We start from the raw sequence: 18,552 nt of genomic DNA on the forward strand, positions 1-18,552 counted from the left end.
ACACAGCATTTATGTTTAAGTGATAGCAGATTTTGGTATTTACAAATGTACCTAGATAATTTTGTCAATTTAGTTTCAGCAGCTATACGTTTGATCGATAACTTGTACTCTTTACATCGCCATAAAACATGACATCACCATTTTAATAAAAGGTTTTCTCAGTAAGAAACATGTAAATAGAGGAAAATATTTAGACATCAAGGGAATAGTAGTACTGCAATAAGTGTTATGATATATTTTCCTAAGATCATTATCAAAATATGTAACTTTTATTCTTACAACATAACTTTGTAAACCATTCGTTACCTATTTGAATGATTTGCTACAAGAGTAAAGGGAACCTGAAGCTGATAAAGTTTACATCCAGTGCATCGTGAATGAATAGGTGTTGAGTTTTAACATGCTTTTCTTAGGATTTATTTGTTTTGTGCTATTGTCAGGAGTAAAATCAAGAAATATCGGTGATGCTATGGTAGAAACGCCAATGGTCGATAACCAAAATGCCCCTTTAAGTGCAATGTTTGACATGACAAACGTAAATGAACGCATCAAGACATACATATCAGAGTATTTTGATAGTAAAATGTCAAAATTGGTTAATATGAAGTTAGAAGAGGTTTTGTTGTCATCAAAAATAGATGAGGACTTGAAGCAGAACATTGAAAAGATGAAGGAAAATTTAACACTGAAATTTGAAAAGGAAATTAAAGGATATGTTGATGGCGTGCACCAGAATTTGACCGATGCTTTATCTGAAGGTAACTACATTGTTTTATTCATTTAAGAGCGGTCCTACTTATTATAGTCAATATTAATATTATTATCATTATAGTTATTTTAATGGCATAGCAATATAGAAAAACAAAATTAAAAAAGACAAGTGCATTTTTTCTCGATTTGTAGTTGACATTTTCATTAAAATCTTTGACACAGTCCATTGTCCTTACCTTGACCTTAAATGACACTTTTTGGACAGCCATTGATTTTTACCTCATACCATGAAAAAATGAACTACTCACACATGTCATAGATACTCCTTTCTCAATCAATAATGTTGAAATCAGTTAGACTACATGAATGAAAAGCATAAGTTGAAAAAGATCTAGCGTTCATATGTGCTTTTAAAAGTTTTTGTTGGTTTTCTACTAAATGTACTGTAAAGTCTTCAAACTACGTTAGTTTCAAATTCTTTATTAGTATGCTTCATCGTTGCAGATAAACTCATAACACATATAGTAAAAAGCTACAAATAGAAAAAATAAAAATCATAAACTAAAATGCCGTATTTCACCAAAAAATTACAAGAAAATAAACAATTGTCAAAATGACACTCATTGACCTCTATACATTTATTTTTAAGTATAAAAATTCCTTTAAATAATTATAAGTTCAAAACATAAACAAACATGAACTAAAAAGCGAAATTAACGTAAACAAACTTTGGCATTAATTGCATTCCATAAAGTAAAAAATTATAAGCATAGAAATACAGGTGTAAATATGGCACTAACGGCGTTCCATAGTCCCCGATAGCACTCTGTACTTCAAAAAAGTTAATAATCTTAAATTTAATAAGAAAATTAAACAATTGCAAGAATAATATTTTAACCTAAACGCTAAAATAATTAATTATTCTAAAATAAACGGTGTACATAATGCAAAACAAACAAAATGCTGATGTAAACAAACACGACCTGTGTGCACGTTAAGGTTCATCATAACATATGGACAGATATGGCCGTATTTTCATCTCAAAAACTACTCTGTGTACAGACTTACCTGTGCTGTTTGGAAAGTTTTAATGCCTAGCGTCTACTAGATATATAAAAGTTAAATTCATTTTGTGTTTAACATGTTTAAGAAAGATCTTTCTTGGTTTTTGATGGGCATTTTTTTTCCTTTCTGCAGAAGGTGTAAAAATAAATAAACACCTGAATTACTTTGATACTGTCAACTCACTGACTCAGATAAACTCTTTAACTCACTTATAGTTGTAAAGATACCTCTTGTCCATGTCAATTAAGGACAATCAAAACAATAAAAACAGTTTTTTTACCCGAGGGAGCATCTCATAGTTGTACCACAACTTAGTTAATTTTCACACCATTTTGCATGAAGGAAAAAAAAATGCCCATCAAAATCCAAAAGAGATTTTATCTTTCTGAAACACAAAATGCATTTAACATGACTTTTTGTTTAACTTTACAAAAATGTATTTTATCTAGTGGATGCCAGGCATTAAAACTTTTCCAACTTCGCAGGTAAGTCTGTACTCAGAGTAATTTTTGGCATGTAAATACAGCCATATTTGTCCGTTTGTTATGATGAACCTTAATCGGCAGTTCAAACAAAGAAAACGTAGATAATTAATTGCTTAAACTTATCAAAAATATGAAATATTTACTTTAAGTTATAAAATAAAATAATATAAAAATTAACTCACAGTGTAGTTTACCGATTGCACGAAAATCGAAAAAATTCAAAGCGAAACACAATCTTTCTTCACAATGCCATATGGGAATCTCAATGAAACTGATAAGAAATAGCACGTGTTTCAAACAGTAAAAGCACGTGCAAAAATGCGGGAATTTGAATTTATTTATCAAAAATAAGTATATCAATAAAATGTTGTGGTCACATGACATGTACCTGTTAGTAAATGCGGATACTCACCGATCTATACCTTTTTTTTGCGCTTTATTTTCAGTGATGTGATTTTGTTATAATATGTCTTTCTGCTTGGTATCGATGTGATAAGTTAAGCCCTCTCACTGTTTTTTTATAGGTAGTTTTCATGTAGTACTGTAACACCACTGTCTCAGGTTAGGGGAGAGTTTACGGCTTGAAACTACTTAAACCCCACCACATTACAAATCTCCAAAGTCAGGACCCTTTTATTTGATTAGTTACATTGAAATTGAAATCGGTACACTCCAGTATATTGTATTTGTTATTCGGGCTTCAAATGAGATATAAACACACATTCACTGTCAGTTCTCGATATTTCCATAGGTAATTGACCAGTTGACATAAACAACTGAGAAATATTAGGAGCCCATATCCTTTTGAACATCTGGATTAACATATGTATTCACCTTCAATGGTGCAATAGGAACGCAATTAGTCTAACTAAAGAGTGTTGAACTATACAGAGCTACCAAACAAATCAATAAAACTATGCTGATACACATTTTATAAGGTGTAATTATACAACATAATTATATGTCAGCTATAAAAATGATAAAAAATGTATGATATTCTTACTCTTAAAATATATACTAAATCGATACAGATAGTAAAGGAAATTTAAACAATTGGCGTGGAATTCTGTCATGATAGTATGCTTTGTCTTTCAATATAAGATTTGAGTCTATAGTTATAACTTAACATTTTATATTTTTCTTCAATATGTTTTCAGAGATGAACTCCTTTAAGACATCACTGGAAGATAGCAAACTAACCACAAAGAATCAAAATAAGGCAAATGGCAAGTCAATTCATAATATGAAATCTTATTTTTCTCGCATGTTTTCAAACATGTTGCAAAAGTATAAATTATTCTAAATAATAGGGATATTCTTTTACCCTGCCATGGCCGTTTTTGGCACAACTTTTTAAATTTTGGTCCTCAATGCTGTTCAACTTTGTACTTGTTTCGGCTTTCAAATTTTTGTATCTGGGCGTCACTAGTACATTTAAGTATTGTGTGGACAAAATGCACTTCTGGCGTATTAAAATTTTAAACTTGTTACCTTTCGTTAGCTATTATTCGTGTGTTTCTTTGTCTATTGTGTTCTCCTATTTATTTATATTGTAGTCCTGTACTGTTGTGTTGTCATTTTAATGTTATATTTCACATGGCCATAAAAGAGGGAGGTTTGGCATGCCACAAAACCAGGTTCAACCCACCATTTTTTCCTTTAAAAATGTCCTGTACCAAGTCAGAAATATGGCCATTGTTATATTATAGTTCGTTTCTGTGTGTGTTACATTTTAACGTTGTTTCCGTTGTGTCGTTTGTTTTCTCTTATATTTGAGTGTGATTCACATTATCATAAGACGTCTCACGGTACTTATCTATCCCAAATTAATGTATTTGTTTTTGATGTTATATTTGTTATTCTCATAGAATTTTGTCTAATGCTTAGTCCGTTTCTGTGTGTGTTACATTTTAATGTTGTGTCGTTGTTCTTCTTTTATATTTAATGCGTTTCCCTCAGCTTTAGTTTGTTACCCCGATTTTGTTTTTTGTCCATGAATTTATGAGTTTTGAACAGCGGTATACTACTATTGTCGTTATTTATGATGACACTCTTGCGTATTTAACATTGTTAATGTTTATTGTTTTAATGAATTTTCCAACAATTAGTGGCGGCTTGATGTGGGCATGTGGAGTGCAAGTTATATAAAAGGCAACAGTAGTATACTGTTGTTCGAAATTCATAAATCGATTGAGAGAAAAACAAATCCGGGTGTTACAAACTAACACTAAGGGAAACACATCAAATGACTTGGTACAGATAAGCCTTTATTGCATAAATTTTATTTAAATTTTCACCATGCTCCTTATTACGTTACGGACATTTACGCCTCTTTGTTCAAAAACTCATATTTGGTTAACAGTTAGTCAATATTATGTGTATATGTGTAATAGAAAATATTTTTATAGGTTAATTTTGTATTTCAATTAGCGTGAGTTTGTTTCAATCTGTAACACATATATTAAACTTATTCAAGGCGACAAACCACCGAACACATGTGGAGGAGTATTACATGGTTGTGAGGATTTGAAAGGAACAATCTGTGGAAATGGTTTATACAGTCTTAATCCAAAAAGTTTACCACAGTTTCGTGGTTACTGTAATATGTGTTTTGCTGGTGGAGGCTGGACTGTAAGTTCATGAGTATTGATTTGAACGTAATACCTTTAAGCGGGTTATTTTCGTGGAGTGTACATCTTCGCTTATTTTCGCGGAGAGAAAAAAATCGCCAAAATAATTCCCACCAATTTAAAGTGTACTTGCAAAGGTATTGATAAAAGTTTTGAATCCGCCAAAATAATAATCGCCAAAATATCTTGTATACCTTTTTCAGGGAAAATCGCGAAAGCATACACCCGCCAAAATAACCCGCTATACGGTATTACATTCTTTATTTTTGTTGCTTTTTCAAATTTTTGAACGGGGTGAGAAAAGTACTTCTCCTCAACAGTGACATTTAAGTTCTCTACAAATAAATCTTCTTAATTTCATTATGATATCAAATTCCCTTTGTTTCTTCTGAATTTCCTATGGAGTTTTCATGCAAAATGTGACCATGTATGATTACGTCACATAAAAATAACACACCTTTCTGCAAGTCTTTCAAAAGGAAGGATTTAAACCACTAAAAAAATAAAATCCACAACAATAACTCGTGTATTACGATATTAAGCAACTCTCAACAGTTTCATTTGTTTTAATTAAAATATCAGCAAGCCTCGTACTTTAAATATCAAACTTTAACTGTCTCGAGTGGAGAAATATAGTAACAATTGTTTCAGTTTGGGTTCTATATTGTTATTAATAATATTTAATAGAACATGTATTGTATGTGTACTAAAAAATATTTATTTGTAGTAGTCAGGTTCTTTTGTATCACCTGAAAACGATATATCTATATTATAAAAATCTTGTTGATATTTTTCAATTTGCAATGGCAAATAACGGCAATACAGCAAATAAATTTAAATACGGTTATGCAAATTTGAACCATATGGAATATCAATTCATGAAACGAAATTAGTACGCGCATATAAAAAACAAAAATACAAGTTGAACATTACTAAAAATAATACCGCTCTTATTGCCATTTGTTGTTTAATGGAATACGATACATACAACCTATATATGTTTTACCGAGACAATTCAAATACGTATTCAATATGTACATATACCTTCATGTGCTGCTTTTAGAGATAACTTGGGTCAAATTTTTAAACAATTACTCACAATTTGGGTTTTCTGGACATTTCTATTATTTGGATCAGCAGTCTTTTAAGCTACTATATATTTATAAGTCTTAAGATTTGCACAGAGATACTATTATAGTTACATAGTGTGTTAATGATCCCCATATGGAATTTACTGACCCCATATATATCGTACTAGGTCACTAGCACACTAGGTAACAAATTTATCTTACAGACTATCTTGACATGTGGTATTTAGACTAGTGGCCTTTAAAACTGATCAAGTCCTTAATATCGTTTGTATTAGGAACATTCTTCCATTGGTCTATACAAAACAAATGGCAAAAATAACAACTTGTTAGTTTTAAATGTGTTTTATGAATTTATTTTAATCGTTCATTACGTATTTCATTGTCTGTTGGAACCTTTAAGATTTTCCCTCAACACTGCATTGTTTGTATAAAGGAACATAATACTACTACTAACAGTGTATTGAAATAATATGGAATATACATGGTCTCCACGCGGTTGCTTTTAACCAATAATTTTCTTAAAAATGTGTAGGGGGTAGGAATATCCGAGGAAGATAATATAAAATCGTGTTGGCATATATTTCGGCTAAACATATAGCCTTAGTCGGTGTCAATGTGTTGATTTTATCTTAATTTTTTCCCCCATAAATATAGCCTTAAAAATACATTAATGTCATATGAAACCTCAAATTAAAAAAAGAAAGATGCATATGTTTTTAATAACAAAATAGATAGTTTTCATTATGAAAATTATGTACATATACTTTTTTCCGAAGAAAATTCTTTAATTTGTCCACATTAAGAAGAAGTTCACTTTTTTGATTGCTTGCTTCCAGGAAGCAATTTGCCGACATATTTCCCGTATTCAAAGTGACCTTAGCGTGACCCTCTCGTAAAAATCCGGTGATCGCAATACGCATGGATCTGTCACTGAAATAAACTATTATCTGATTGTACTAGTTTAACACGTGCTCAATATCCATGCTTCTTTGTTGATTGTTTACTATAAGGTGACAATCGGTAAACTTCGGCTTCAAACACGACAAGTAATGAGCAGCCATATTTTCACATCATAACAATCAGGGAGAGGAAAAAAATGACGATTATACGATACATTTGCGTAATGAATGATAAAATTGTGCACAAAAGACTAAGTTAATGATATATACAAATGTACATGCATTGGTTCAAGAATTGGATAAAAATTATTTTTCACTCGTTTCATAAGACTTTAATAATCGATTTTTTTTTATAGAAGTTGTTAATACCATACTTATGTCTTTCAAGGTTAAACATGTAACATGTTAATATCATACTGATGTCTTTCATGGTTAAACATGTAACATGTTAATATCATACTTATATGTGCTGGTGGTTGTACCACAGGATTGTGCATGCGTCTAGTGTGGTAGAGCCATATGCTTTTTATCACCGCTGGCTAGCCTGCTTCCAGGTGAAAAAGAAAGCCGAGTGAGTAAGTCTTTCTGCCAGTACATAGCCTCTGCACTATTCATGACTTCTGCAATGCCTCCACGCGACGGCACACGGTAACTAGGGTCTAGTACCCTAGGCATAATTGTATAGGATCTCGGAGCAGCAAGGGCCCCAGAGATGCAGTGTGTAGGCCCACCGGCCCCAGCTATGGGTAAATAGTTGGTTAGATGAAGATCATAGCTCTGTTAAAGCAGTTCATCTAAGAGAAGGACAACTTGATACAAAACCAATGGCTAGATGGGAGTCATAAGCTCTGGTTAGCAGCTTATCTAGAGGAAGGAAACCTTGATTAATAAATCCCTGGCCCTCCTGGTAAGGGGGTTTGGCGTCAGGCTAATCACTTTGCCCTGTAAAAAAAGCTGATTACAGAAACTAATACAGTCGATAAACATGCGTGCCCTTCTAGGGTTGGAGCAGAAGTTGTTTTTAATGCAACTGACCGCCATGCGATGCAGAGAATGACGTCTAATAAACCGATACCACTGTTTTCGCCCAAAAAAGTCACCAAAGTTGCGCAATGGAATGTACGCACAATGTATGAATGTGGAAAATGTGCTCAGATAGCAAAGGAGATGAGAAATTATGATATAAACATACTTGGCATAAGTGAGGCAAGATGGAACCAAAGTGGAGTTTTGACACTGGTAACAGGTGAGGAGATTCTATACTCGGGAAACCCAAATAAAAATGATTACCACACCAAAGGAGTAGCAATAATGCTTTCAAACACATCAAAGAAGAGCCTGATGGAATGGGAACCAGTAAGTGAGAGAATAATGTGGGTGAGACTAAAAGCTTAATGCCAAAACATAACTATCATACAGTGTTATGCACCAACCAATGATGCAGAAGATGATGTAAAGGAATGTTTTTATGAACAACTACAACATGTTTGGGACAACATCCCCAAAAGAGACATCAAAATAGTCATGGGTGATATGAATGCTGAGATTGGAAAAGAGAACAAGGACAGAGAGAAAACACTAGAAAAACATGGTCTAGGAGAAATAAATGAGAATGGAGAAAAGCTAGTTGAATTCTGTGAGATGAATGAGCTTGTGATAGGAGGCAGTTTATTTCCACATAAGAACATACACAAGGAGACATGGGAATCACCTGATGGAAAAACAAAAAATCAGATTGACCACATCATGATAAGCCAGAGATGGAGAAGCTCACTACAAGACGTTAGAGTTATGAGAGGAGCAGATATCAGCTCAGACCACCATCTTATCATAGCCAAAGTAAAAACAAAACTTGCAAAAGGGACCAAAGTAGAACAAAAACGTATTAAGTATAATGTGGAGAAGCTCAAAGACCGACGTATACACCTCAAAGATCAATTCCAGATTAAGCTCAGAAACAGATTTGAAGTACTTAAAGATGGGCCAGACCTGGACATAAATAACGAATGGGAAGTGGGAAGAGATATCATCAAGGAAGTGTGTGAAGATGTACTTGGTAGAAAAACTAACAAAAAGAAAGATTGGATGTCACTTGGAACGTGGGATAAAGTAGAAGAGAGGAGGAAAATGAAGGAAAATTTAAACAATGCAAGAACAAGGGCTAAAAAACAAGAAGCACAAAACAAACACCAGCTTCTCAACAAAGAAGTGAAAAACTGTTGTAGGAAAGACAAGAGAGAATATGTAAATGACCTAGCAACTGAAGCAGAATTTGCTGCATATAAGGGCGACATCAAAACCTTGTACAATATCACCAAAACCCTTAGTAGACGTAAAACAGCTAAGTCTAAACCAGTAAAGGATAAAGATGGAAAAGTCCTAACCAGTCTTAATGAACAGATGGAAAGATGGAATGAATACTTTGTCAATGTCCTGAATAGACCAGAACCAGACCAACCAGTAATAGTAGAGCCAGCTGGGGTAGATTTTAATATTAAAATAGATAACATCAAGAAATATGAAGTGAAAAAGGCCATCAAATCACTAAAAAATGGAAAATCTGCAGGCATAAGTGAAATACCACCTGAAGTTTTCAAATCTGGAGGCAATGACATAATCGAATACATGTACAAACTCCTGAATAAGATCTGGCAGGAAGAAAAGATACAAACAGAATGGTTAAAGGGTTTGTTAGTGAAGCTGCCAAAGAAAGGTGATTTAGGGCTATGTGAGAATTGGAGAGGCACAACACTTCTATCAGTAGCTAGTAAAATACTGTGCAGAATTATACTCAGCCGAATTAAAGATGCAATTGATCAGGTACTGAGAGACGAACAAGCAGGTTTCAGATCAAACAGAAGCTGCACTGACCAAATATCAACGCTACGTACCATCATTGAACAATCGGTAGAATGGCAATCATCCCTCTACATCAACTTTGTCGATTTTGAAAGGGCATTCGATATTGTCAACAGAGAAGGGCTGTGGCAACTGCTAAGGCATTATGGCATACCAACAAAAATTGTGAACATGATCAAGGCGTTGTATGAGGATTACACAGTACAGGTGATACATGAATCATCATTCACCAATCCTTTCCATGTAAATAGTGGTGTGAAACAAGGCTGCCTACTCTCCCTTACACTATTCTTGATAGCTATAGACTGGGTAACAAAGCAAGCACTAGACACTACACCAAGAGGTATACAGTGGAACTTCGCACAAAGGCTAGAAGACCTAGATTTTGCAGATGATCTGGCTCTGTTATCTTACCGTTTGAAAGACATGAGAGACAAAACCACCGAACTCCATGAAACAGGAAAGAAACTAGGGCTAAAAATCAACATCAAGAAGACAAAAATTATGAAAGTAAAGACCAGAAAAGGAGGAACAGTGTCAATTGAAGGTGAAAATATTAAAGAAGTAGATCAGTTTACTTATTTAGGAAGCATCATGGATAGAACTGGTGGGACAGATGCAGACATCAGGACAAGAATAAGTAAAGCTCGACAAGCTTTTGCTATGCTGAAGCCAGTTTGGAAATTAACAGCATTTACAGAAAACACCAAAATTCGAATTTTTAACACAAATGTTAAATCAGTCCTTTTTTATAGTGCAGATACCTGGAGACTAACAGCAGGGGTACAACATAAAATCCAGGTTTTTATCAACAAATGCCTGCGCCAAATTTGTAAATTTTGGTGGCCAGAAACCATTAGTCACAAATGCCTATGGGAAAGAACCAACCAGGAACCAGCAACTAAACAGCTAAAGATGAGAACTTGGCAATAGATTGGGCATACTTTGAGGAAACCTGTAGGTACCATCACTAGACAGGCATTAGAATGGAATCCCCAAGGACATCGGAGACCGGGAAGACCATTTCACAGCTGGAGAAGATCAAGGCACAAAGAGCTGGATGAAATTGGATATACCTGGACCGAAGCAAAAAGGATAGCCCAAAATAGAGTAAGACAGAAAGCGACTGTAGCAGCCCTATGTTCCACAAGGAACGAAGAGGATTAAGTAAGTAAGTGAGTATGTCTTTCAAGGTTAAACATGTAACATGTTAATATCAATATCAGAATTTGCTGCATATTAGGGCGACATCAAAACCTTGTACAATGTAACCAAAACCCTTAGTAGACATAAAACAGCTAAGACTAAACCAGTAAAGGATATAGATGGAAAAGTCCTAACCAATCTTAATGAACAGATGGAAAGATGGAATGAATACTTTGTCAATGTCCCGAATAGACCAGAACCAGACCAGCCAATAATAGTAGAGCCAGCTGGGGTAGATTTGAAAATTAGAATAGATAACATAAAGAAATATAAAATGAAAAAGGCCATCAAATCACTCAAAAATGAAAAAAAACTGCAGGCATAGATGAAATACCACCTGAAGTTTTCAAATCTGGAGGCAATGACATAATAGAATAAATGTACAAACTTCTGAATAAGATCTTGCAGGAAGAAAAGATACCAACAGAATGGTTAAAGGGTTTGTAGTGAAGCTGCCAAAGAAAGGTGATTTAGGGCTATGTGAGAATTGGAGAGGCATAACACTTCTATCAGTAGCTAGTAAAATACTGTATAGAATTATTTTCAGCCGAATTAAAGATGCAATTGATCAGGTACTGAGAGACGAACAAGAAGGTTTCAGATCAAACAGAAGCTGCACTGACCAAATATCAACACTACGTACCATCATTGAACAATCGGTAGAATGGCAATCATCCCTCTACATCAACTTTGTCGATTTTGAAAGGGCATTCGATAGTGTCAACAGAGAAGGGCTGTGGCAACTGCTAAGGCATTATGGCATACCAACAAAAATTGTTAACATGATCAATGCGTTGTATGAGAATTTCACAGTACGGGTGATACATAAATCATCATTCACCAATCCTTTCCATGTAAATACTGGTGTGAAACAAGGCTGCGTACTCTCCCCTACACTATTCTTGATAGCTTATAGACTGGGTAACAAAGCAAGCACTAGACACTACACCAAGAGGTACACAGGTGAACTTCGCACAAAGGCTAGAAGACCTAGATTTTGCAGATGATCTGGTTCTGTTATCTCACCGTTTGAAAGACATGAGAGACAAAACCAACGAACTCCATAAAACAGGAAAAAAACTAGGGCTAAAAATCAACATCAAGAAGACAAAAATTATGAAAGTAAAGACCAGAAAAGGAGGAACAGTGTCAATTGAAGGAGAAGATATTGAAGAAGAAGATCAGTTTACTTATTTAAGAAGCATCATGGATAGAACTGGTGGGACAGATGCAGACATCAGGACAAGAATAAGTAAAGCTCGACAAGCTTTTGCTATGCTGAAGCCAGTTTGGAAATTAACAGCATTTACAGAAAACACCAAAATTCGAATTTGTAACACAAATGTTAAATCAGTCCTTTTTTATAGTGCAGATACCTGGAGACTAACAGCAGGGGTACAACATAAAATCCAGGTTTTTATCAACAAATGCCTGCGCCAAATTTGTAAATTTTGGTGGCCAGAAACCATTAGTAACAAATGCTTATGGGAAAGAACCAACCAGGAACCAGCAACTAAACAGCTAAAGAGGAGAACTTGGCAATGGATTGGGCACACTTTGAGGAAACCTGTAGGTACCATCACTAGACAGGCATTATAATGTAATCCCCAAGGACATCAGAGACCGGGAAGACAATTTCACAGCTGGAGAAGATCAAGGCACAAGGAGCTAGAGGAAATTGGATATACCTGGACAGAAGCAAAAAGGATAGCCCAAAATAGAGTAAGATGGAAAGCGACTGTAGCAGCCCTATGTTCCACAAGGAACGAAGAGGATTAAGTCAAGTAAGTCATGTTAATATCATACTTATGTCTTTCAAGGTTAAACATGTAACATGTTAATATCATACTTATGTCTTTCAAGGTTATACAAAGACGAAAGGAAGGGAATACAAATTTTTATCGAGGATGGCAAGACTATAAAATTGGTTTTGGTGACCAAACAGAAGAATTCTGGTTAGGTATATAATTGATACCGCTAATGCTAACATTAACAAATAAGCGGTACTGGTTTTTTTATAATTTAGATTGGAAGTTAAAAGTCATTCAATACTAAGTCAAAACAGTTTGCATGAAGCATTTTCATTATTTACAGACTAACTTACAGTTACTTGAATGGAGAGTTGTCTCATTGGCACTCATACCACATCTTCCTATATCTATATAATAGTAAATAGTTATCAAAGGTACCAGGATTATAATTTAGTACGCCAGACGCGCGTTTCGTCTACATAAGACTCATCAGTGACGCTCATATCAAAATATTTATAAAGCCAAATTTAGTGAATCATAAAATGATTAAAACATTATTCTTTTTTATAGCTTGTGATATATTGTTCAAATGTTTTCTAGGTAACGAGAAGATTCACAAACTAACGACAGGAGAACGATATCAGCTACGAATTGAACTACAGGACTGGAATAATGACACAAAATATGCTTTATATAATACTTTTAATTTGGGAAACGAAGCTTCAGGTTATAAACTGACAATCGGAGGTTACAGTGGTACTGCAGGTATGTAGGGAATTCATGGCAAAATTATTAAATGTAATTGTACTTATTATCAAATTTGATGCGACTATCATATAAGTCAGAGGTTTAGCTAGCTATAAAACCAGGTTTAATCCACCATTTTCTTCATTAAAAAATGCCTGTACCAAGTCAGGAATATGACAGTTGTTATCCATTTAATTAGGGATTTTCCTTTATGAATTTTCAATTGAACAGGAAGACGGGATTAAGTATTAGTGTGATTTTACTTTTTCCAATATTGCAACTTGACATTTACTTAAACGCATCATTATATTAAATAGCATTTATTTCCGTGCTATTTTTGTTTTAGAATCTCTAATACTAAATAAGACCACCTGTTTTAGCGTGTCGCCTTTCCAACCAAAAGATTGAATTACATGATTATTTGCCCTGATGCTATTGTGTACAGTATAATTTGTTATATGTACTTGTATTATCACGAATGAAATTGTTCGACTGTCCTGATTTAATGAGTCGTTTTTCAAGCTTCACCAGTAGTCTGTTTTATTAAGCTTTTCTGTTTGTCACGAATCTGTGTGTTAACTTTTACATACGGGGTAAATATCTCCCAATTGATACTTTATTCCCGTGCTTGTATTTTCTATCATGATTTGCTTGATAAAGTGTTGCTGCTCACAAGGAAGCTATTAAACCAAGAGTTCCAAATGGTGAAGTTGAAATCATCTCTTCGTATATTTTACGGACGCCATCACACATTCACAGTTGATATGTTCCTTACGTCGTAACTACAATCCCCTACCCTTTCATGAATGTGACCTACCGAATTAGACTATTTACCGGATCTGTCATAACATGAGCAACACGAAGGGTGCCCCTTGTGGAGCAGGATCTGCTTACCCTTCCGGAGGCCCTGAGATCACCTCCGGTTTTTGGTGGGGTTTGTGTTGCTTATTCTTTAGTTTTCTATGTTATGTCATCATGTACTATTGTGTGTCTGATTTGTCTTTTTCGTTTTTAGCCATGGCGTTGTGAGTTTATTTTCGATTTATGAGTTTGACTGTCCCTCTGGTATCTTTCGTCCCTCTTTTATTGTAAAGTTAAGATTAAATGAAATATTCTGCCGAACATATTACACCCGTCATGTTGTTTGTGGTAAATAATATTTAATGAAAAAAAAAAACCAGAGGTTTGTTTACGACCATTGGAACATATCCGAAATCGTCTCACCCTGCGACACAGGTAAACCAACTAGTGATGGTTTCAATTTACATTGCTAAGAGATGACTTAAGCTTTGCCGCTTGTACTTCTTAGCTTTATTGATATCAGGAACCCTTTTACACATAGAAATCTCTCTTTTCGTAGGCTGAAATAATCCAGTGTGTTGTGAACTTTTGTTCATGGTCAAACGTGAAGATAAGTAATAATGACAGCATCTTTTCATTCTTCCTTAGAAGCTCCTTGAAGACGCAAACCTCATATGAATAAACGAAATATGGTTTGGCGAGTATCATGTCCTATAAGGTTAAAGTGACGCCATCAATAGGTGGCACGTTATAGAAATTCTGTGTCGCAAAATGTGTACTCACCATTATCAACAAACTTGGTGCCACATGTTGAGCGAAATGAGAGATTTATGGAATGAGTTATTTTTTATTTAAAGCTAAAATCATTATTATTTATTTACTAAATTAACTTTATTCTTGCATTTACATTAACATAATGTGTATTCTTTAGGAGATTCTATGATATACAGCAATGGTGCCACATTCGGTACAAAAGATGAAAATGCTTGTGCAAAATCAAAATTTGGGGCTTGGTGGTACAAAGGCTGCACACACTCTAATCTGAATGGGGAGTATCTTCGCGGGAAGACAACTGGACTCGCCTCATATAGAGGTGTGACATGGTACCACTGGACAGGAGTTAACCATTCACTTAAAAAATCTGAAATGATGATCCGAAAAATTTAGGTATGCCTATTGAAAGCTTTTTGTTGTTTTCTCAATGCAAGTGAAAAATATTTCACATATATTCAGGAGAAGAATACATTAAAAAATATAAAAAACACTTGGAAAACAGTTTCCTTTGCAAATTTAAAATGTCAAATACGGTTTAATTCCCCATGATAAGATACGACTCGTACTTATACACCACCGAAATCAAAACTCTAAAGCACAAACGTGAAGGGGATACAACCTCTTGTCACTGGAGTACCCTCATCTAAATGTCTTTATTATATGGTTGATAATCTAATTTTGAATATACATGTATCAAGTTTCACCTGTTGCAACACCGTATTTACATTACTAAATTGGTTATTTCACAAAAAGTCACCTACAATTAGTAAAAATAACCTTTTTTACATAAAATTACTTGTTGAGTGACTTTAACACTAACACTAATATAATATTTATAATGCACCTATCTGTTTTTATTATCATCAGTTTCCAATAATCTTGCTTAATTCTAACCAAGCATAATATCATAACAAGTCATACAGTTGCTTATATTACGGCCATCTGTGATACGATGTTCCAGAGCTTGCATTTACTTTCATGTTTTTTTTATAGAGGCTTGCTGCTGAAAAGAACGTCTCGTCCTTTTCTAAAAAGGAAGGTACCAAGACTGTCACAGTGATTATCTGCACAAACAATACACGATGGTCTTGAAATATAGATTCTCGGTACGGACGTTGTTTATAATCATAATACCGTGTTATTGTATCCTGTTATTTGTCTTAATGCATATTGCTTTTACTGTTTAGTCTATGTTTGGTGGTATGCATTTGACGTGGCATTGTACTTTTACATCCCGTTATTGTTCTATGACAATTTTTGTCTTTCATTTTTGTCAATATGTCTTTTTGTATTTCTTTGTTATATAAAACGATCGATTTAGATCGATACATGATATCAAATTTAAAAAAATTAGAATAAGCAATAGACACTGTAAATTACCTTTGGAAAAGAGATTATGTCCCCCTCTGTAAAATGGAGGTAAAAGATGAATATAATTTTGCTTTAAAATGTTAAATTTTAGAAGAATGTAGGCAAAAACGTTTTCAGGAAGTAGAGAGTATAGTTCCAGATTTCATTAAAATGTCTGATGAGCAAAAATTTGCAATTATGTTTACATTTAATCAGTATGACGAAACAATAATTATTTTCAAGGTCGTTAATAATTTATATGTTTTAAGAAATAGCGCTAGCCTAGCTGATAAGAAATGTCAACGTAGCAAAGTTATGACAATTTTTTCGTATATTATTTGTTATGGTATATTTTATGACAATTGCATTATGAATGTTTGTACTTGTACTTTCAAATTTGCAAAAGTATCACCTCCTCCAAAACATCTAAATATAGTCTTATAGAATATGAATGTTGTTTAAATTGAGATATTGTATGTTTGTAATGATTGTCATGTTTGTCTTGGTAACAATCCAATATTTGGATTTTACACCAATAAAATGATTTGATTTGATTTATAACGTGTACTGAACTTATATGTCGTGTCATTGTGTTATCTATGATAATATTGGTATTATTGGGGGTGGGGAAGGGGCAGAGTGGGGTTGGGGTTGTTTCATTCTTATGTTTCAGAAAATTGGATAGTACAAGAACCAGTAAAAGGCTTGTTGTTATTGCAAGCCGTTCTCGTCAAAACTATGTTTAAACCCTTTTTTCGAAAAAAATACACACTGAGATTTAAAAACCTAAAATAACACACAGAGAAATCGAAATTACACACTGAGATTTAAAAAAATAAAAAACACACACTGAGAATTCAAAATTACACACTGAGATTTAATAAAACACACTGAGATGAAATAAATTGAAAAACACACACTGAGAATTGTTAATTACACACTGAAATTTCAAAAATACACACTGAGATTAATATGTAAATTACTAATGAATATTCATGAGATGAATAATTCAACAGATTAATATCTTGATCTCAAGAACTCTTGTCATTATAATGAAATGCGATTCCTTCAACCAACATTCGTAATAAATTTCAAGACTTAACATTGTCATATTCATAAGTTTGTTGCCTATAATTCAGATCATTACTACCAGTAATTAAACATGTGTCCCTTTTCTGATTTCGCTAGTTAATCTTTTATATTTTTGTTACGTTTATATGCTATAATAGACACTTGAGTAAAAATTTCACTGCATTTTTTTGCAGATTGTTCCAATGTTTTCTTATAATTTTAATAAAGTTTTTCACCATTTGGTTATATTTTGTAATAAGAGTAAGTGGGTATTTTTCTTGTTCTTGTATTTCTAAAGTTTTTTTATTAATAATTTGGAACTAAATCGAAAGACTAACGAGTTCTGTCCCCTTGTTGTTTTAAGCTTGTAATAGATTCAGATTAAGTATGCTAATTAGATATGTGCGCTTAAAAAGTGCGCACAAATCTCAGTGTGTAATTTTAAATTCTCAGTGTGTAATTTTAAATTCTCAATGTGTAATTTCAAATTCTCAGTGTGTGTTTTCAGTTTATTTATTCTCAGTGTGTCTTTTTGAAATCTCAGTGTGTAATTTTCAATTCTCAGTGTGTTATTTTCCAATTCTCAGTGTGTAATTTTCAATTCTCAGTGTGTAATTTTCAATTCTCAGTGTGCGTTTTTCATTTTTGTAATCTCAGTGCGTCTTTATGAAATCTCAGTGTGTAATTCTCAGTGTGTAATTTTCAATTCTCAGTGTGTAATTTTCAATTCTCAGTGTGCGTTTTGAAGTTTTTAAATCTCAGTGTCCTTTGTTGTAATTCTCAGTGTGTAAATTTTTCGAAAAATAGTTTAAACATAGTTTTGACGAGAACGGCTTGCCATATGTTGTTTAATTATCGCAAAATGTTTGACCTTTGATTTTGATTTCACGGAATATCTTTTACGATCAAGCAAAACAGTAAGAAGGGATTTAAGCTTAAGCTTTCAAATTATATACAATACTGCCGTGTGCTAGATGAGATCATTAAATCCTTAATAAAGAGGCTTTTCGAAAAACGTCACAGTACCCAAATTGCACCTATTTAGATTTTTTTTTATAATATTACACGTTTTTTTCAGAGACTAAACAATTTGTATTTTTATGATGATTATG

The 18,552-nt window shown here is 33.6% G+C and overlaps 1 protein-coding gene across 1 annotated transcript; it reads left to right on the forward strand.

The window, feature by feature from the left end:
- Positions 1-295: 295 nt before the first annotated feature.
- LOC139496196 (fibrinogen C domain-containing protein 1-like) lies at positions 296-16,923 on the forward strand. The gene is made up of 7 exons (XM_071284663.1): positions 296-758; positions 3,419-3,487; positions 4,738-4,892; positions 12,810-12,906; positions 13,298-13,462; positions 15,177-15,412; positions 16,013-16,923. The coding sequence occupies exons 1-6, from the start codon at positions 401-403 to the stop codon at positions 15,410-15,412; spliced, it is 1,080 nt and encodes a 359-aa protein (XP_071140764.1). The 5' UTR covers positions 296-400; the 3' UTR covers positions 16,013-16,923.
- The last annotated feature ends 1,629 nt before the right edge of the window (positions 16,924-18,552 follow it).

This window comes from Mytilus edulis, chromosome 11 (assembly GCF_963676685.1).
Source record: "Mytilus edulis chromosome 11, xbMytEdul2.2, whole genome shotgun sequence".
Lineage (NCBI taxonomy): Eukaryota > Metazoa > Mollusca > Bivalvia > Mytilida > Mytilidae > Mytilus > Mytilus edulis.

Excerpts from the sequence above, each read along its gene's own strand:
- LOC139496196 (XM_071284663.1), top strand. The coding sequence starts at position 401 with ATGCTTTTCTTAGGATTTATTTGTTTTGTGCTATTGTCAGGAGTAAAA. Across the intron at positions 759-3,418 it reads GACCGATGCTTTATCTGAAG|AGATGAACTCCTTTAAGACA; the intron begins GTAACTACATTG and ends ATATGTTTTCAG. Across the intron at positions 12,907-13,297 it reads AACAGAAGAATTCTGGTTAG|GTAACGAGAAGATTCACAAA; the intron begins GTATATAATTGA and ends AATGTTTTCTAG.